This window comes from Loxodonta africana, chromosome 8, assembly GCF_030014295.1.
Source record: "Loxodonta africana isolate mLoxAfr1 chromosome 8, mLoxAfr1.hap2, whole genome shotgun sequence".
Classification (NCBI taxonomy): domain Eukaryota; kingdom Metazoa; phylum Chordata; class Mammalia; order Proboscidea; family Elephantidae; genus Loxodonta; species Loxodonta africana.
Window position 1 is genome coordinate 54602435 of NC_087349.1, and position 21816 is coordinate 54624250.

A 21816-nucleotide genomic window follows, 5' to 3' on the forward strand; every position below is an offset into this window, starting at 1 on the left:
TGATTTTTGGTTTAATAGTAAAAGCCTAGGTTGCCTTGAAGAGACTGTTGGTAGAATTATGGATGTCAAAGGCATTTCCGGTGAGGGCTCAGAAGGCAGTAAGGAAAGCTTTACAGAAAGTCTGTATGGTCTTAGTGAATACATATGGCACTAGCAACAGTGTGTTGCTAGCAATGTGGATGGTAAATGTGCTTCTGGTGAAGCTTTAAAAGGAAATGATGAATATATGATTGGACAATGGAGAAAAGGCATTCAGAGGGACTAGGAAAATGGGGCCCCCCCAAAGGCAAGGGAGCAGAGTTACTATCCCAGTGGGCCTGGAAGGCAGAGCTGAAGCCAAGATCTGAGGGGTCTGCACCCAGAATCCAGAGAGCACAGCCAACACCCAGAGTATGGAGGCCAGGGCCATTACCTAGACGATCTCAGAGATCAGAGGATTATTTTCAGGCCTTAAAAACTAATGTAAATTGTTCTACTGGGTTTTCAACATGGTTGCTGCCTTTTATCCTTTCTTTCCTTCCAATTCCTCCCATTTCTAATAGAAATGTCTACCTTGTGCCTATTCCACCATTGTACTTTGGAAACAGATAATTTGTAGTCTACATTTCACATGTTCACAGATAAAGAGGAATTTTGCCCCAAAATGGAAAACGTCTGAAGCCTCACCCATATTTGAGTTAGATGATTCAGATGATGAGATTTTGGACTTGAAGTTGATTTAAGACTTTTGGGATGATATGATAGGGTGAATGTGTTTTGTATGTGGGAAAGACATGAATGGGGGGGGCAAAGGGTGTAATGTTATGGATTGAATTGTGTTCCCCCAAAATATATGTTGTAAATCCTAACTTCTATGCCTGTGGTTATAATCCCATTTGGAAATGGGTTGTCTTTGTTATGTTGAGACAGGATTAGTATAGGTGTGTCTTGAGTCCTGGTGGTGTAATGATTAAGATCTCAGCTGCTAACCAAAACGTCATCAGTTTGAATCCACCAGCAACTCCTTGGAAACCCTATGAGGCAGTTCTACTTTGCCCTCTAGGGTTGCTATGAGTTGGAATTGACTTGACGGCAACAGGTTTTTACGGGTGTCTTCAGTCAATCTGTTTTAGATATAAGAAGAGAGAGAAGCAGAGATGGGGTAAGAAAGACGTCACACCACATGAAGATCACCCGAAAGCAAAAGCTAAAATAGACAAGGACCTTCCTCCAGAGCCAACAGAGAGAGAAAACCTTCCCCTAGAGCCAGCACCCTGAATTTGGAGTTCTAGCCTCCTAAACTTTAAGAAAAAAAAATTCTGTTTGTTAAATCACCCGTCAGTGGTATATCTTACGGTAGCAACAGATAACTAAGACAGCAAACATACAAGTCTGACACATAGGGAAGTATGAATTTGGAATAGTCAAATAGCATCTGATGGTTTTGAAATTGATGGACTTAGGGAATGAATAGAAAGAGAGTGGAAAAGTAGCTTGGGCACTTCAATATTTAGAAGGTGGGAAGAAAACTAAAGCTAAGAACACTCAGAAAGAGCAGTCTGTAAGGTAAGAGCAAAACCTGAAGGACATGGTGTCATAGAAGCAGAGGTGTATTGGGACGCCAAATCTCTGAAAACAAAAAGCCTTGGTTCATAGTGCCTGCTGGGTTTTTTTTTTTTTTTTTTTTTGTGGAAACACTCTCTCCCTGGCAGACTTCAAGTCATTCACAAAATTCCTATGGGGCCATATGAGCTGGCTCTAGCACACCACTGCATAGAAGTCAAATGAAGAGCATGATTCAAGGTAGAGGGAGTTAGAATTTAAGCAAAAATGAGAGCTGAAAATTGACCATTGGGTTTGCTAAGGAGAAAATTGCTGGTGACCCTGACAAGAATGGATTCAGCGGAATGATGGTTAGAAAAGACTGTGTGCAATGGGTTACAGCAAGAATAGGATATGGTGAAATGAAACAATAATGGTGACTGTCTTGGGCACATATGTGTTTTTTATATCACTTTCTTCATAACATCATTATCAGACATAGCATATATTTTACCTGTTTTTATGTTTATTGCCTGCTCCCATCCCTAACACACACTTGAATATAAGTCCCATGAATGTGCTGTTTTCATTTTTGTTCATCAGTGTACCTAAATACCTATAACAGTCCCTGTTGAATCTCATATGCACATGAACAGAATTATATACATAGTACAGAGTAATGCTGAATGAAACAGCATTGACACGACAGTGAATGTCATGACACTGAATGACAGTGAATCACCTATACGTTAGAAGAAGAGGTCAAACAAACTATTCTGGACTATAACTTATTTTTCAGAAGAATGAAATTATGAATTTAAAATGTTGTTGTTGTTAGATGCTGTCGAGTCAGTTCAGACTCATAGCAACCCTATGTACAACAGAATGAAACACTGCCCATTCCTGCACCATCCTCACGATCATTGTTATACTTTAGCCCATTGTTGCAGCCACTGTGTCAATCCATTTGGTTGAGGGTATTCTTCTTTTTCACTGACCATCTACTTTACCAAGCATGATGTCCTTCTCCAGGGACTGGTCCCTTCTGATAACATGTCCAAAGTATGTGAGATATAGTCTTACCATCCTTGCCTCTAAGGAGCATTCTGGCTATACTTCTTCCTTTTTTTGTTTTTTTTATGGTATACTCAATATTCTTCACCAACACCATAATTCAAAGGCATCAATTCTTCTTCAGCCTTCTTTATTCATTGTCCAGCTTTCACATGCATGAACTTAAAATAATCATTTTTTTTTGTCTTTAAATTAAGAAAACACCTCAGGACCGTGAGTTATAGGGTATGAAATATGGGTTGTTTATTTACGTCAGTGGGAGGAAGAAGGAAGTGCTTTTGATGAAGCACTTGATAAAAAAGGAAAAGCAATGCTTTATTTTCCCCAGTTGTGTGTGTGTGTGTGTGCTTTCTATCTGACAGCAGTGTTTGATTGTGGAAAATAACTACAGCTTTGGAAAAATTCACACATGCAAATTTTTTTTCTGTTATCAGACTCACCCCCTGGGCCTCCTCTCTATTTCCCACTCTACCCCTCGCCTACTCAGACTTCTAGGCTCCTCCACACAATGGAATTGTCCCTGAATAATACAGCATCTGGTGATCTCTCTTTTCTCTAAAGTTCCATGTCACTAATTGTGTCTTATGGTATCTCTCAAAAGAAACCATAAGCTGAGGAGTTTCTTTGTCTCACAGTATACCCAAAACAATTACATGCACATAGAAGACACTTAATAAATATTTACTGATTAATAAATATGTAAATAAAAAATGAAGTGCAGGTTACCTAAAGTTTCTAATAAGTGTCTATACTTTTATTGGGTCTTTCTGGGAGGGTGTCTGAGCTTATTCCAAATGCTCAAATATTTTAGGCTATATCCTGCTCTATCTCTAACAGCAATTTTCAAATTTTATAAGGATGGATAAGGCAGTAAAAAAGAAAAAAAAAAAAAAAACACTAGAAGGCTTTAAAAGACATATGAAACAAATAATGATGTAACAAAGGATCATTGACCTAGGCATAGAGACATGGGGTTGATTTATAAAATCTCCTGTTGCTTTTCCAGAATACAACCATTATACAAAATGAGATCATCTTATATAATAGTATGAGTCTCTATTTTTTCCACATAGATGTTTTAAGTCATATAATAAGACATACAAAGACTAGGTTTAAATGTTTAAAAGGGAGGAAAGCATAGTAAACCTATACTTACTGTCTTCGATGTCCCAGCATTGGGTGATTGGGTCCCCATACTTCACATCTTGGCGTCTAGCTCGCCTACAGAAAAGAGATTAAATTGTTTAGAACTTTAAGCATGGTATTTGTAATATGGAAAGTTTACATATAACACTAATAACAGTGAGCGATGAAAAACTATACTTGTCTTACTAATCAACTTAAATACAGGTCTCCATTCCAATTCAATCCAACATTAACTCAAACACTACTAGTGCTAGGGTCCTAATAGAACAAACCATGTTTTGAGAATAAGATGACCAGAGTTTTATTTAAGTACTACTGTTTTCTTTTTTTCTGACTTTTCACAAATTATTCAACGGAACAGGTTGAATATGAATATAATTTGTGTTTAATAGACATCAAATGAGAATAACTAGCCCTCTACTCTTTTTCAGTCAGTCATTGGAAAGTAATAAGAAGTAAAAGAGCTTTAGATAGTAGGGAGGAAAGTACACACACATACAAAACACCTTATCATATGGATAGTCATTGTTACATAGATTTGATTAAGCAGCAAATTAAATATTGCCTCTTGAAACAGAACTACAAGTTTGATATGGCATGAATGACCACATGCTACTTTTATCTGCTGTTATGTAGACACATTTTTTTCTGCGTAGTGTACTGATAACAATAATAAACAATGACTTTGTGCATTGTTGTCGTATATTTTCCTTAAGAGAAAACAGTAACCACTCTATAAAGAAAGAAAAAAATCTGTTCATTTTAGTTTAACAACTCTTATACTCTTCTAGTACATTTTCATTTGCTTTGCCCATTTTATGTTGCCATCTCAGAGATCATAAAAGGTTGTTGCTTAAGTGTAATGCTGACCGGATGACAACCTTGTACAAGATTGATCCATTTTATACTTCTTTTTAGCTCACATTATGCTAGGTAAGGGAAAGCATCACAGTGGCATGTCTGCAAGATCAGAGATAGAGTCTTGGGGAGTACAGGAAGAAAAAAATTATGACAGTATAAGGAACATAAGGTCGAGAATGTTTTTAAACCTTGGCTTTTTAAGGAACAAGGTCAATTCATCAAACTGAAGGTTTATTACCAATTAATGAACATTCTTGTTTTTCAGCTTCTAGTAAAGCATTCCCCAAAGACTTACTATGATGACTAGATTCTTGGACAAAAACCATAACAAAATGTTGGTGACATTTTTACTTTCAACTTGTATTATAGTACTTACCAATTTATATTTAATTCAGGGAATTAAGGAAACATAAAATGTCTCCTAACTTTAAGCAGTATTTCCTATTTTACTATATACTCAATCTATGATCCCTAGACTTTGGAATTTGATAAATCAGTAAAATTTAAAAAAGAAAAAAGTGCATAGGTGGTAGAAGAAGTGGCATATGTTTCCCTGTTATCTTATTTCACTAATAAAGGCCCAAAGATGAAAACAATATATATATCATCTAAAATTTTTGGAAGTTTTTCCTAGAGCAAAAAAGGAAAATTTGAACAGTTCTTCAGAAAATGTTGGTATTGTCAACCAAATTTCTAAAAAACCTTACCATTATGTATTTAGCCAGTATCAATCAGGTTTTTTCCAGTTATTTTGCTACTATAAGCAGCGCTCTGCTGAATATCCTTGAACATAAAACTTAGTGGTATTTTTGCAAATGTCTACATAAAATAAATTCCTAGCTGGAACTTGTTGGCTCAAAAAAGCGGTACTTTTAAGAGCACATCCAGCAGTGAACTACAAACAGCAGGGCAAGAGTTTGTTGTTAAGTACATCTGAGTGGCAGAATTTGCTCAAGTAAGAGTTATTAGCATAAAAATAAATTTTGCTGAGAATCACTGAGATGTGCTGTGATATAAAAACATACCACACTTTACACACAGAAGTATTTATGCATTATTTACAAACAGCATGTATGAGTATGTACGTATTTGGAAAAAAGGAGGAAGAGATGAAGGACTGTAGAAAGAGTAAAATAGCAAGGCAAAACAAATTTTTAGTAATGTTTGATACAGTCAAAGGAAAAGAATACAATTTATCAGAATTCTTTAAAGTCCAGATTTCAGAATTTCAGAACATTCAATTTTATCCTCCTTCAAAATTCACTTTTATATAAAGGGATAAAATAACATTTTAATTTTAATATCCTTATAACAGGTTATATTTTGTCGGAATCTATTCGACGGCACTGGGGGTGGGGGATTTTTTATATACTTATTCTTTAATTTTCACTATAAAATAGGCCATTCGTGTGAGATGATCATGGTGTAGAAAGGAAGGCTTCATAATAATGTGATGTTCCTCTTACCTTTTTGAAGTGGGTGCATATCGAGAGCATGCATTTCCATCCCAGGCACAGTAGGGGTCTCTGGCAAGACAGCAGTCTGCACAAGCTTTCCCATAAGTGTCACATCTGTGCAGGGAGAGCTGAACCAATCCATCTCGGGAACCAATGTACAATTGTTGCTGCAAACCAGCAAAACAAATGAATTAGAAGCATCTTTCAGAAGAGTCTTAAGAACTTCCTTTTCTTGAATACCACATCATAGGTCTAAATACATCTCCCCGGGTGTCCTGACCATTGTAAACACTTGTACAGATATATAACAAAGAGCAAAATAAGTCAATCCCTTCTGCCCCTGGCAGGATGGTGGTTTGAAGATGATGATACTGAAATGGATAACATTCTACAGAGCTAGAGTAACCTTGGCAGTAATTTAAGAAGGTCAAAAACCAGCTGCTAGACTGAGGAATTAAGATGTCAAATTCTTTCTCAATAGTTGAAAATATTCTTTGGTAGACTATATCAAGCACAGATGCTACAGGCGAAACTGATGGTCTTTCTCCTCCATGGCTCTGTGGTTTTAACTAACCATTTCACTTGGTAATGAGGTGCTGATACCTGAAGGGGAAATGGATTATAATTGGGAGAGAATGAATTTGGTATTACTGTGAAGAGAATATCAAGGAGGTTTGAGGGATGCCAAATCTGAAGTGAAATCCTGCAAAATACTGAAAAATCTTTAGCAAATAAAATTATTTTGAAACTAAGCCCTGAATCTGATGCGCTAGTCCCCGCATGTATTCATTTGAGTTAGAGTGTGTGGGTGGAATATACAGATGAATAATCCAGAGTCTACGCATTTAAAAAGCTCATGGCTAATTCTAGTAAACATGACAAGCTTCAAATGGAGGAAAAACATTTTACAAATAGATTTCAGCATAACTAACATAGATGCACTCAGAAGAAATCTCACTTAGACCTATAAAGCAGCCATTAAAACTCTCAGCTAAGATTTCATAGTTGCTAAATGCAACGACACTCGTTATTATTTAGTCTATTTAATTTATCTATAGAGTTTGGCGCTATGAACTACTCCCTCCTTGAACTCTCTTTATTTTCCCTCGGTTTTTATGCCTGCCTGAGTCATCTTCTCCTTTGCGGATTGCTCTTTGCATCAAATGTTGAATTCCCTCTTTCCTATTCTCTTTTCTTTACCCCTGTTATTGTACAAAGATTCAGAAGTATCTTGGAAACAACATATCCAAACCTAAGCACACTTATTCCTTTAAATCTCCTCCTCCTTCACTATCTTGGTGAGAAGCACATTTACCTACTCAGTCACCCAAGACAGAAGCGTGGGAGTTGTCTTTGAATCGCTTTCTCTCACATTCAATCTGTCACCAAGTCTTTTCCATTCTCTCTCTTATAGAATTCTCTAATCTGTTTCCTCCACTCCCTCCCCACTGCCACTACCTTTGTTTAGGTCCTTATCATTTCTTTCCTGGATTACATGTAAGTGTCCTGACTATTTTCTCTGGCTTCAGCCTTGTTTTCCAGCAATCCCCACCTCCTCCTCCAGGACCCAATCCATCTTTTACACTGTCACCAGCCTGATTTTCTAAAAGGAAAATCTTATCATAACACTCTCCTGTTTCAAATCTTTCATGGTTTCTATTGCCCTTTAGATAAAATTTAAACTTCTTCAGAGGACATGTAAGGATATGCGTAATTTTGCTCAAGCATTCGTCTCCAGATTAATTTTTATCTGCCTTCCCCATCAGCACATCAATTGCACACAAACCAATTAGAATTAGCTATGGTCTATCACTCTCCACACATCTGCAAATGTTCTCTCCTTCTACTTGGCATAGGCTCCCCATCCCATCCTGCTTTTTAATTTTCTGGATAACTACAACATCTTTCATGGCTCAGGCTACCTGTCTCAACCATTGTCCCCTGCTCCCCCCACCCACTTTTAGACAAGTTTTTCTCCTCTATCTCCCTTGCACATTCTGACATTATTATTCTCTCCCTTGCACATTCTGACATTATTATTCTGCATTATTGGCATGCTTCTTTGTCTCCCAGTTCCACCATGATCTTCTGGAGACTAAGTGCCACGTCACTCATTCATTTATGTGCTCTCGAAACACAGCAGTAGGCTTTCAAGAAATAAATGTTGAAAGAATGAACAAATGAATGGGAGCTGAAAACTGATGGGCGATCACCTGGCTAAATAACAAAGAAGACACATGTGCAAGTGTGTGTTTATGTATGTACATGGGTAAGGATTTTTAGGCTGACTCATGAGTTCCATTCTACTTAGGAGCTAGCTAGAGGTCCCAAAGAAGAAACCTATTTAGATCTTTTCCCTAATAACTGCTGTGCAATACTAGGCTGAATAGATAAAGTCAATTTTAGCAACACCTTAATGTGAATATATTACCACGTGACGTTAAATCTTGGAGGTACATATAGAAATGGTAATGCAATTCAGAATCTGTTTAATCAATTTGGATTTGTGGTATGATACCAGGAAAAGTGAAATAATATTATTTATTATCATTATTATAATTAATTATCATTTACTTAACACTTATAATATGCCAGGTCTCTGCTTTTTTTTTTCTGCTTAGAACTTTGCCTATGGCAGGCATCTCATTTAAACTCACAACACTCTTAACTGTTTCATGGGTGAATTATTATTATTTTATTTATTGGTGATGCCATGCTTTTTCACCAATGGAATGGATACTGAATCATTGTTGGGAGTTTTTGTTATCTGAAAAAATGGGTACCAGTTGCAAGTGGGACATATCAGTTCCATGTTCCATGAAGCACATCGCACATGTGTGACATATCAGTCCCACGGCGCATCACACTTCCTGGTTACACTTGAGCCATAAAATATCTTACTCAACTTTCCAAAAATATATATAAAATGCTAAATAAACATTGCTCGTATTAAACATAACTGTTATCGGTTTGATTTAGAGTGAGCCATATCGGTACCAAGTTCCATGAAGTGCATCACACTTTCGGGACATATTGGTCCTATGACCCAGGAAGTGAGTCACAAATTATTTTCACCCAAAAAATAACTTATTTGCTTGAGTATGCCAGTAACCTTACCTTTTCAATAACACAAAGGAAATAGTAAACATACTTGCAAGCCTTATGTTACTGTACAGAAGCCAAAAGACACATAAAAAGTTTCACACAATCACTCCTCTGGGATGCATCCCCTCATACGAATGGCTCTCAACACTCAAAATGTGGTGTAGATTAACTTCCTTGTTTTTTAGGCAATTGTACCAGTATCCACCATGATGCCAGACATTAAAATGGCTCAAATGCCTGTCAGTAACCTTCAGGGGCAGAAAAATGTTAACGCTGGCATATATATCCCTTTGTTCCTCAAAAGGTTGAGGCAGTAATTATTTTTCTACTTTTACTCTTAAGGAAATTGATTCTGGTAATTGGATATTAAGTGGTGGCACATGAAATTGATTCTAGGGTTGCTTGCCACATCAGTCCATATTACAACTCCTAGACTCTATGATTAAAAACAAAACATTTTTAATGACTAGAGATGATATCCTACATGGATTTCTAAGGCTTTCACAGAAAAAAAACATCCTCACAAAACTAGGAAAGTGACCTGCATTTTCAAGTGCCAAAACGCGTAACCTGTTAGCGTTGAGTCCATTCCAACTCATAGCAACCCTATAGGACAGAGTAGATCTGCCCCATAGGTTTTCCAAGTAGTGCCTGGTAGATTCAAACTGCCAACCTTTTGGTTAGCAGTCAGCTCCTAACCAGGGTTTCCAAGAGCCATATGAAGGAAAAAAAAATGAATTATTCAAATAATGAAATTTGGTTCCATATCTCCTAAAATAAATCTGAAACAATGGTCTCTAGCTAATGAAAATGAAAAAATGATCTAAAGCTTTTCACATTGTTTATAATTTAACTTCCAATTTCAATAGATTTTCCCTAAAAACAACTTTGATTCAAGAAACTTGTTTTTTGTTGGTTAATTTTTACACTAAAATTAGAAATTACCTGCTTCAGAGACAATTCCATGTTCAAGATGATTGATGAGTGCTAAAAATAGAAGTAAAATGTCAACAAAGATAATCATTAACAGGCTTTTACATTAAACAATATGTTGTTTTATTTTGTACAAAATATCATTGAAGTAAATTTCAAGGCTCTATAACACAGGGGGAGAAAGCGAATCTCGCTGTTTTCCATTTTCTTCCAATGTGTAGTGATTCCACCTTAATGGAAATGATGGAAATAGCTACTTTAAAGTATCCATAATTATTTATTGCCTTTTTCTGCTATTACTTAGATCAGTGACTCAAAAACTTGTTTATGTAGCAGAGTTCTGAAACGTTATAGTGCTCCTTGCAGAAGACTATGTACATTCTGGAATGATACAAGATACCGATGCACGTGATTTCATGATATGAACTAGGGTCAATTTTATCTGTAGAAAATATGGCTCTATAAATGCAATATACAATCAGAAGCATGAACACAAAAACTTCCAAACTAAAAAGATGGGATTTTTTAAAAATGTTCATCTATATCTATGTATCCATTGTTTGCTAGTTATTAATTTCTCACTGGCCAGTATTTACTAATAGATAGTAGCAGATGCTAAAGATTTAAGAAAAATATACAAAATAAAAACGTTAATGTGAGAAAGTGCTATCAATAAATTTTTTTTGTTACGAATTAAAAAAAATGGCCATTATTGAATCCTAACAGTGGAATCCAAACAATTCCTCTTGACCATTATCTAAAAACCATTGAATGAGACTCTCTTTAGTTTGCCTATCTGTGCTGTGGAGGCTTTATTTTTGGCCTCTGAGTTCACATTTATATTTGATATCGGCTTTTCCCTTACAAACCACACAAAATTTTCTTTTGTAATAGATGGCAGATATCAGGTCTTGTTCTTGTTAACTCCTTGACCACTATTATCACCACAGTGTAAACAGGATCCTGTGGAAACAGCAAGTCAATTAACTTAAGCTCCTAACAGTGGAGGGCTGGACTCTCCTTTAAGGTGAAAGAGGTTTAAAGGGAAATAGTTCATTTTAAAAATAAGCTGTCACACCAAAGAAGTTATAAAAGACACAGTATATTTTTTAAAAGCTCATTCCTAAGAAATAAACTATTTCTCATGCTATTTTCAGAATATAATTTTAATTTAAATTTCATTGAGGAACTACAAAGAACGCTACAATTCAAATTTATTATAAAAAGTCAAATTCCTGAAAACTGAAGAACTACTATTTTTGATCTATTAACTCTTTTGGAGAGTGGGGGTATCTAGCGATACATGAAGACTTATTGTTATGCAACTCCTTTTTTTTTTTTTTCATTTCCTTAGAGAAAGGCAGGGATACTTGATTTATACACACTTTCAATTTTCTCAAGTTAATTGGGGAAATATTGAAAAGTAAAATTTATAAAGTAGAAAAGCATCTGGATAGTAAAAGAGACCTCAGGTTTTCCTCTAACGTGGCAATTTGCCTGACGACATGCTTAGAGAATGCAGTAATGAGCAATCCAAGGCGCTCCTAATTCAGTGTACCTAATTTAGAAGAAGGTGGGTCCCACTCTTAGTTGCTTTTCTAACTTTGTCCCCCTCCCCTCCCCCTCATTGCTTAGGAAGGAGAAAAAATAAAGTCGCTGGTTTCAAAAACTGATGATGCATGAAAACAAATGCATCTATCTCTTCTCCCGTAAGTCTGGACTGAGTCTCACCTTGAATATCTGCAACTCCTCCAGCACAACCTCTTCCGTATTCCACTTCTCCTTTGAAATGCTGACAACTTTCAAGACTGTTCCAATGTCTGAAAAAATGCACACGCCATAAACCTGCTGTTTCTATCTCAATATTTAATTTTAAGTCATTTCTAGCAATCTACGTATGCCTTTCAAGAAATCAGATTAAGTGAAACATACAAGAAGTAAAGCTTAACGTATATGATGTTTTCCTTCCTAAATACTATAGTTTTTAGCTAATGAAACACATTTTTATAAAGAGAATGTTAGAAAGTATACACACAGAGTATATTCCTACAAATATGAATATATATGTCTCATTTAAATATTGGCTGAAATAAAAGGTGAAACAAAATTTTTGTAGCTTAATTAAAATATTATTTAAATTAAAATGTGAAATTCTCTCTCTAATGGAACCCTGGTGGTATAGTGGTTAAGAGCTGGGCTGCAAACTGAAGGGTTAACAGTTCGAATTCACCAGCTGCAGCTCCTTGGAAACCCTATGGGACAGTTTCACTCTGTCCTATAGGGTCATTATGAGTTGAAATCAAGTTGATAGCAACAAGTTTGGCTACGCGTATACATATACAGATAAATGAATCTAAGAAATTTTTTCCATTTTTCCAATCTAAGAAATTTTTATTAAGTACTTATTATATTCAATTCACCATAAAGGTAATTATAATTGCCTTTTCTGATAACAATTTTCTAACATGTAACAAATGAAAGAGAAATAGCTAACTTATCAAATATACTTTATTAATAGAAAAATTTTATTGGGCTGGAAGGTGAAGTTTTATTCAAAATTATTTTAGTTCAACTTAAAAGTAAACAAGAAGGATGAAAATGTAAACCCAAAGTTAAAGTTTGGAAAAGATGTTAAATAGAGCATCTTATGTTGCAATTCCACAAGGTTGCAGGCAACTTCAGAAAGACAATCAAAATAACATTTCAGAAAAAAAAGAAAGTTTTCCACTTGGAAATTGATTTATATGAAATAGATGTTTTTAAACTTGTGAACACTGGTATTGGAGTATATTAACATATGTGTTAATGATCTTGTTTGCACAAAATAGTGTAGATTATTGAACTGTTTTTAAATGACTCTGGGCTCTTTAAAAAATATTAAACATATATTTTCCAAATGTAAAAATTAAAAATCCATCTTTTATCACTATAATTTTCTCAGCAAAAGTTAAGTAGTACCACCTAGTGGCTGGACACCATTTCTAACACTGAACTAAAACCTAGGAATGAGTTTTCGGTGGGCAATGTGGCAAACTCACTAGAATTAGTGACAAGTTAATTAGTTCATATTTTGACTCTTCATTAGCCATGTCTGTAGCTTTGGGAGCATCACTTACGCCCTTGGGCCTAGGAATTGTCATGTGTAACACAATAGAAGTTGACTAACTGATGTTCTCTCATGCCTTTGGCATTTGTCATACAAACGCTTCTTTAAAAACCTAACTTCTGTGAAACCAACATACTTTAAAAAAATAAGAATATTTTAAATTTGATTTGCACTTCCAAAAACCCATTTCAATAAAAACGGCAGTGTACTGAAAACATGTTAATTTCTACTTCTTTATGCAATGCTTGATCCACTAAATTTACACAATATTACCTAGACTGTGGTGCTTTTGTTTTGATGATACATATTATCTACACTACCACTGGAACCCATATAACATTATTAGATAATACCTTTCTTACATTTGAAACTTACCAAATGGAGCAATATTCCTCTTTCTGGAACAAAACATTTTTTTTAGAAATCATTTTATAATGACTGAGTTGACAGATAAAAAGCAAAATAAAACAAAAAAGCAAAACAAGCTGCAATTATGAGAGCGATGCTTAATCCACAGAATTTAAGAACAGGGAAAAACAATCCCCAAGAAATTACCACTTAGAGAGCTTTTCAAAATCATGCTTAACTTTTTGAAAAGTTATCTTAAGTCAACTGAGTCAGTGACTCTCAAAATTGGGTGAATGGATCATTTGGGGGTAAGGCTTATCAAATGTCTCTGCAGAGAAAGGAAAACGTGAAATTTGAAAATAAAGGAACAATGCCCTACTTGTTTTAGTCCACAGTCGTTAAACAAACATGTATTGAGCACCTAATCTATGGCTGACACATTTCAGTCATAATATACAGTATGTTTTCAAATCTCAAACAGCACTAAAGGAGGCTAGGGGAAATTCACGATTATCAATTAAGAGCATATTCTATGCAATTTTAAGAAACCTTGCCTAGGTGTTAGCAAATAATTACTCGTTTTTACTTTTATTAATTAGCATTTTTGAAATTTTTGTCTTCTTTGTTAATATTAAATTATGCTTTGAAAGAAAGCATGCATCATTTAGAGTCGATTTGGTTTGTGCTAACCTGTTCCAAGAAACATTACGTCATACTGGCCATCTTCTGCAATGACGTGATCCACCACTATCTGTGTCAGTCTGTAGTCCACATCGATTCGCTTGAATGTTGGTCCTCCCGCCACTGGGTATACAGGCTTATACATCACAGGATGCCGCTTTATGAAACTGATGACATCGTCGGGAAAATCCCGGGTGGATTTAATCAGTGGGTCATAAGTCTTGCTTGGACACTGAAAAGAAATGTGGAAGGGAGCAAAGACTTTTTTTTTTTTTTTTGCACACTTTCAATTAAGCTTTTAAGGTTTATCACTGATAACATAAAATGAACAAATATAATGGAGTCAATACGGAATCACATGTACTTGGAAATGAATGCAGTGTACCTACATATATTTAAATTCGGCTTATCTCTCAAATATATCTTAAATTACATTTTTTTAAAATCTGTTTTTGCTACGGTTTCCACAGTGAACTTGGATTATTGTTTCTCATGAAGATACATTAAATTTCAGTTGAAATAATTGTTAAGAAACTGATCTAAAAATATGGAAACATATGGAAAACCACTATTTCCCATTTCCTTTGGGTAAATTTAAGACTGACGTTTTAAATTAAAACCTTGTTCATTAAAAATTTTAAAAAGAACAAATCAACAGACCACAAAAACTGCATTTGAAAAACCTTTAATAGTATGAGATTGTAATTACCTAGTTATTTATAACAGATGTGAAAATCATATTGTGAACAATTCAACAGCGCCTCCCCTAAAGGATCTGTGAAGAAACCCTCAGGGAATTTTCTATTTCGTCTACTTCGCCACTTTTCTGATTTTAGCATCCAAGAAGTCAATAGTTAGCATACTCTGCCCCCTGGCGGTGACAAGCAAAAAGTTCAAACTCGTACAAAGTAAATTGATGGGATGCGGCTATTATCCGGGGAACATGAAAAAAGAGGGAAATTATTTTATAATTTGATTTATTTCTTCAAAGAATACCCCACATTCTAAATCTATTTTATAATTTAAACATATTTGAATGTAGTAAATTACCTCAAATAGAACAAACTTATTATGATATCACATTCAGATTCTTAACAAGGCTAATATATTCTTTTGGAAATAAAAAAGTTTGATTATTTGATGAAGGCATAGAGAATAAAGTTTGTGGGAGAGGGCTGATTTTCTCCTATTGTAGTTTTTTAAGGCAAATTGAAAACATAGCCTCCACTGAGTTGAGGCATTTATACTAGGCACTAATTTGAATTGAGTCAAAATACCATTAACATAATATACTGTACTTCTCAATCAAAGCTTTCACGAGGGTCCTTCTCAGGGAGCTAAAGATTCTGCAGGGTAGTCTAAGTATACGGTCCCCGACTCCAAATTTTACACCAATAAAATCATAACATCTCACTGCACTGAAAAACATACCTAAATTTGTCCAAAGAAAAAAAATCCATTAGTAATTTTCTTGAAATACTTTGAGAGTTACTTTAGTTATATTATCTTTCATTAAAATCTGGCATGTCTGATATTAAGAAACTGATCCTTTCTTGATAGCTATTTATTTATCCCAGTCTGCGCCAAAGAGATTACGAACGTTTGACAATATTAGCTATCTGTTTTTTTTTTTTTTGACATTTTATTGTGCTTTAGGTGAAAGTTTACATAGCAACAAAACTTCCCATTCAACAATGCATACACAAATTGTTCCGTGACATTGGTTGCTATCCCCACAATGTGTTAGCACTCTCCCCATTTCCACCCTGCCTTTCTTGATTCCATCCCTCCAAATTCCCTGCCCATCCTTGCCATCCCACCTTTCTTTTGGGCAAATGTTGCCTGTTTGGTATCGTATAGCTGATTGTTCCAAGGACCACATTCCGCATGGGTGTTACTGTTTATTTTATAGGCCAATCTATTATTCAGCTGAAAGGGGACCTCCGGAGTGGCTTCAGTTCCAGGTTAAGAGGCTGTCTTAGGGCAATAGTCTCGGGGGTTCCTCTAGTCTCTATCAGTCCAGTAAGCCTGGTCTTTTTTTACGAATTTGAATTTTGTTCTACATTTTTCTCCCATTTCAATCGCGACCTTCTATTGTGTCACCAGTCAGAGTGATCAGTAGTGGTAGTCGGGCACCATCTAGCTCTCCTGGTCTCAGGCTAGAGGAGGCTGTGGTTCAGGTGGGCCATTAGTCTTGTGGACTAATTGCTCCCTTGAGTCTTTGATTTCTTTCACTCTCCTTTGCTCCAGACAGGAAGAGACAAATAGTTGCATCTTACGTCCTAGATGGCGGCTCGCAATCTTTTAAGACCCCAGATGCTACTCACCAAACTAGGATGAGTAGTTTTATGAGCTTTGTTATGCCAGTTGCCCTAGATGTCCCCCGAGACTATGATCCTTAGCCTTTAAGCCCACTAACTCAGTCCCAGGAGATGTTTGGATATGCCTAAGAAGTTTCCATAACTGTGCCTGGACCCTATGCGCTCTTATATACGCATATGAATATACATGCAACACAGACAAATATGTACATACAGGTGCCCACAACTATAACAATATATGCATGTGCATGTACTCCCATATGACCTCTCACACTTATATAGCATACGTATCTACGCAACCACTCACAAATTTTCAGTTGTTATTACTGCTGTTGCAGAATTGTATATGTTATAGTGTTTACTATTCCGACTCATAGCAACTGTATAGGACAGAGAACTGCCCCATAGGGTTTCCAAGGAGCAGTTGGTGGATGTGAACTGCCAACCATTTGGTTATCAGCTGAGCTCTTAACCACTAGGCCACCAGGACTCCAGCATTTACTATAAACCAAAAAAAACAAACCCATTGCTGTTGAGTCAATTCTGACTCATAGCGACCCTATAGGGCAGAACTGTCCCATAGAGTTTCCAGGGAGTGCCTGGTAGAGTCGAATTGCCCACCTTTTGGTGAGCAGTCAGCTCTCAACCACTATGCCACGAAAGTTTCCTTTATTCTTGCATAGCTTTCACTGTCTTCATTTACCTTGGTCACACTGTGCTAACTTCTCCCATATTGTGTACTGCCTTTCCCTTCACCACAACTAACACGTGTCTACCATCTTTTTTTTTTTTTTTTACCATGTAGTGGGAGCCCTGGCGGTGCAGTGGTTAAGAGCCCGGTTGCTAATCAAAAGGTTGGCAGTTTGAATCCACCAGCTGCTCCTTGGAAACCCTATGAGGCAGTTCTGCTCTGTCCTACAGGGCCTCTGTGAGTCGAAATCCACTCGATGGCAATGGGTTTGGGTTTTTTTTTGTTTTACTATCTAGTAAGGGATTCTCTCTCCCTCTCCCTCCTATCCCTGGTAACCATCAGAGAACATTTCTTTTCCTGCGTAAACCTATTCTTAACCTTTTATAAAAGTGGTATCAGACAATATTTGTCCTTTTGTGATTGACTTATTTCACTCAGCTTAATGTCCTCCAGATTCATCCATGCTATAAAATGTTTCACAGGCTCATCATTATTCTTTATCACTGTGTCTGCCATGTTGTTCTTATTTAGCATATTCTTAACTGGACTTTGCTCTAAAGATCTAGGCCTATGTCTTCAGTCATTGTTTCCAGCACTCCAGTCAAGCAGAATCTGTCTACTCAATAATGGAAGAAACCCTATATTTAATAGATTAAGCAGGGACTCAAAATGGATATGGAGCTTAAAGGATACAAAGCTCTTGTCCAATCGTAGGCTGCATGTTTCAGGCTCAGGCAAAGGCCATTCATAGTGGGGTTTATAGCTTCTGATGCCTACGGAACCATCTGGTTGGTCTATCATTAGAATCAAAGCAAAAGTAAGATTTTGCCTGCATTATACTTTTGAAAAAGCCTCCTACTAAAAGAAAAAATAATCTCTTTTGACTTTGCAGCTGTAGTTATGCAGTAGCCAACATTTCAAAAGAAATTATGTCATGCTATCCAGGATCCAGGTTTGATCTCAAAGCTTTAAATAGTTAGAATTTTTAATGTAAGGAAATATAGCTGACCATATGAACAGCTAGCAAAGAAGCAAATATGATAATTTTTCTCACTGGCCACCTCTGACAAAGGGTTGAAGTGTAACAAAATCTAAGAAAAGAAGGAAAACCTGGGTTCTACTACCTATTATAAAATGACCTTCTCTGAAAACACATTTTTTCGTACGGCAAGCTTTTCGTCATGGCATGCTGCCAGGGTTTGAATAAGATCTTTATCCTCCGGGCTGCTATGTGTGATCTCTCAGATTTGTGTCTCCACTCTGCTTCCACAGATGAAAGGGATTTGGTACAGCTACTCCCTGAGGTTTAAGACAGTACAGTTTGAACCCAATATTGTTATTTTAGTACATTCAGACCAGTAGAATTTTTTTCTTTGATATTATATAGCTGCACAGCACACAGATCTAATAATAATTCAAGATGCCAAGTAAGAATAAGCTAAGAAAGAAAAATTGGATAAAGAAAAAAAAAAGTATGAGAAAGTGCTACAAATAATTGAAGTGGTCATTTTCAATTGCTTTCCTTCAAAAATTCCTAGAAAATTCTCCTATTGTGGATATATCTCCCAGGAACTTTTTTTCTTTTTATAGATGCACTTCTAATTTGTAGGTACTCTCTGAATACACTCTAGAGGATCATTTATTTCTGCCTTCAGCTTTTTATCATTTGCTTGATTTCCACCACTTTAACTCCTCTAAGTGTAGAGAATAAATTAGGGACATTATCTGGGTCTCCACATACCCTTGAAAAGCTCTAAGACGGTTTAAAATTTGAAAGAAAAGAAAGAAAGCTATTGCCAAAGTAAAATGACAGCATCTTGCTGGAAACATTCAGACCAGCACAAAGTAGAAGTGAGGACCTGCCTAGACAGACTCCGAGATGAAAGGGTAAACTCAATGGCAACACGCCCTGGTTCAGCGCCTATCTCCCGTGGCTGGCTGCCACAGCTGGTTAGGTGTGATCCTGTTATGCTTGGCAGATCTGCCTGTTCGCATAAGGCCTTTAGTAGTGCAGCGGGAAGCAATGGATAAGAGGAGAAAAATGGTTTTTATCCAATGAGAGAACTTTGCCCCTTGGCAAGGCACCAGACAGCTGTTAAAAGTTTTCTCCCCCTGCTGCTTCAGGCTATTCTCTACAGGTTGCAGTTTCCTTTTAAACTAATCAGAGGAATGACTAATGTGAGGGAAGACGTGCCACAATGGGTGTCTGAATCAGGCTTTCATTTTCAGCAAACTGGGAAGAAGAAATGTGTAAAGGAAGCCTGATTTTCATAATTTTTATTTAGGAAGTACAAAAATGCAAAGGTAGTAGGTGCCATCCTATCCCTCCTGCTTATTCATCTAAGCGTCGATCTATGACGGATATGGGCAGGAAAAGCCCCTGGATGAACTATCAGAGCTAGGCCAGGGGCACAACTACAGAGGGGATTGATAGTACTTATTATTACTGTTTTTTTAATGTCCCCTTTCTCTTAGAGGAATGTCTACACCAGAAAAAAGCAAAACACTATTTATTGCACATAGTAAGTAGCCTGGGACTTAAAGAGCCTCATTTTAAAAACAAATCCTGACCCTATGGAAAAGAAAGCTGAAAGCCAGTTGAAAAGTTTGATCTATGTTAGAAATCAGTTGCCTTGTACCATTTTAGAAAAATGCAGGCTATAGGCTATATAGTTAAAGAGAAATGATACTGACGGTTTGTAAAAATACACCCCTCCCCCCTTTCACGGTAATGAATTCTAGGAACTTGGAGCCAGGAGATTCAGATTCTAGCTCTGCCTTTGCTTCTGTCTCTGCTTCACACTTCTAGAACCTAGAACCCAGAGCAATAGAATTAAAGATATTCTTAGGAACTTGGAGCCAGGAGATTCAGATTCTAGCTCTGCCTTTGCTTCTGTCTCTGCTTCACACTTCTAGAACCTAGAACCCAGAGCAATAGAATTAAAGATATTCTCAGCAATTTAGATAGGTGGTCACAAGTAATGGTTCTGTTGTCCTGCAAGTGGAAGGGCCTGCAGGGAAAAAATGCTGGGATGGAAATGAAACTGTAAATTCAACAGGATAAAGAGGCAAGAATGTATGTGATACTGATGCATGAGATTTTCTCAAAGTTTTCTGTAGATTTTAAATGAAGTAGGCAATCCTTACTTAAAACGACAAGAAGATAAACAAGAACCACTCACAAAAACAAGGTAGTTATATTCCTGATGTGCATAAATGGAAGAACAGCGTGAGAAAGTGTGAGAATTCTTCCGTTACACTGAGCATTTTGTCAGGCTCCTGTGCTCAGACTACCACATAACACTACTCAACTCAAAAGAAAGATTTGAATCCTAATTTTGAATTATGAAGTTTTCTTTGATCAGATATACTTACGTTTGTAAGTTAACCTTAAAACTCTTTTCTACAATACATTCAAGAAAATTCTTAATGAGCTCAGCCTAGGTCATAGCCTAGAGCCAAATTAGGAGATACAGAAAACATAGAATTTTGTGATTATTTGAGATAAATAAAGACATAGTACCATCACCTGCCTATGATAATGTTAAAGGATAGAGAATTGTATCACTCCAAAACCAAACATTTTAGGTGGAGCAAGAATAGAGAACAAGGTGCCCAAAGAATAAGGAATTCTGGAAATTTTTGGATTCCATGGTTACTTCAAATTCCTGCTATTAAGAACATCAGCTAAGACAAACATTGAAATTTTTCCGCAATCATCCTAGTCTTAGGTCAAGTAACATTATATATATATATATATAAAGAAAAAAAAACCAGTGCGTGTGTGTGTGTATATATATATATATACATAAAAATATATATATATAAAACCCAGTATATAAACCCATTGCCGTAGAGTCTATTCCGACTCATAAGGACCCTACAGGACAGGGTAGAACTGCCCTATAGAGTTTCCAAGGAGCATCTGGTGGATTCAAACTGCTGACTTTTGGTTAGCAGCCATAGCGCTTAACCACTATGCCACCAGCGTGTCCACATATACACACACAATAATTAGCATTATGTATTATTAACCTATGATCTAATCCCTCCAAGATTTTTTTCTTGGAAGCAAAATCATAAACCAATCTCTGTTAAGGCCGTGATGACTTGATATGTTGGAGTAATAAGGCCTTTCTAGAACAGACAGATAGGCCCATCCACCGTAATGTATTTGGTAATGGGAACTTTCCACTGGCCCTGGCATCACAAGAAGCTTTGTGATTTCTCAACATCTTTTGTGAAGTTAGAAACACTAATACCTTGGTGGAAAATAAGAAAGACTTAGCTATATCCACACCTACTTCCTGAGTTTGGGAGGTGTATCTCCAAGTGGAGAAGATGGACAATAATGGCCCTACCAGAAAGGAAGGAAACTGTTCAACCTTCGCCTTTGATTTTCTCTAGAGCAAAACCATGTGAGGATTTGTGCACCGCGGTGCTTCTTTTCTGAGAGATTTAAAAACGTTATAGAAAGGGAGATTTTTTTTTGCTATTTTACATTTGGTAGTAGTTGAAAAACTGCTTAACATTCTTTTAATTGTGGATCTTTAAAGGTAACTAGTGGATTGG

At 36.4% G+C, this 21816-nt stretch overlaps 1 protein-coding gene across 1 annotated transcript in view; it reads right to left on the reverse strand.

Annotated features, from left to right (window-relative positions):
• The window catches only part of SEMA3D (semaphorin 3D), a 184805-nt gene that overhangs the window by 16784 nt on the left and 146205 nt on the right, over positions 1–21816 (reverse strand). Inside the window, exons 11-15 of the mRNA XM_064289934.1 lie at positions 14242–14464; positions 11829–11917; positions 10110–10151; positions 6069–6226; positions 3752–3816 (exon numbers count right to left, since the gene is read on the reverse strand). Of these exons, the coding sequence (XP_064146004.1) occupies positions 3752–3816; positions 6069–6226; positions 10110–10151; positions 11829–11917; positions 14242–14464 (577 nt within the window). The remainder of the gene's footprint in view (positions 1–3751; positions 3817–6068; positions 6227–10109; positions 10152–11828; positions 11918–14241; positions 14465–21816) is intronic.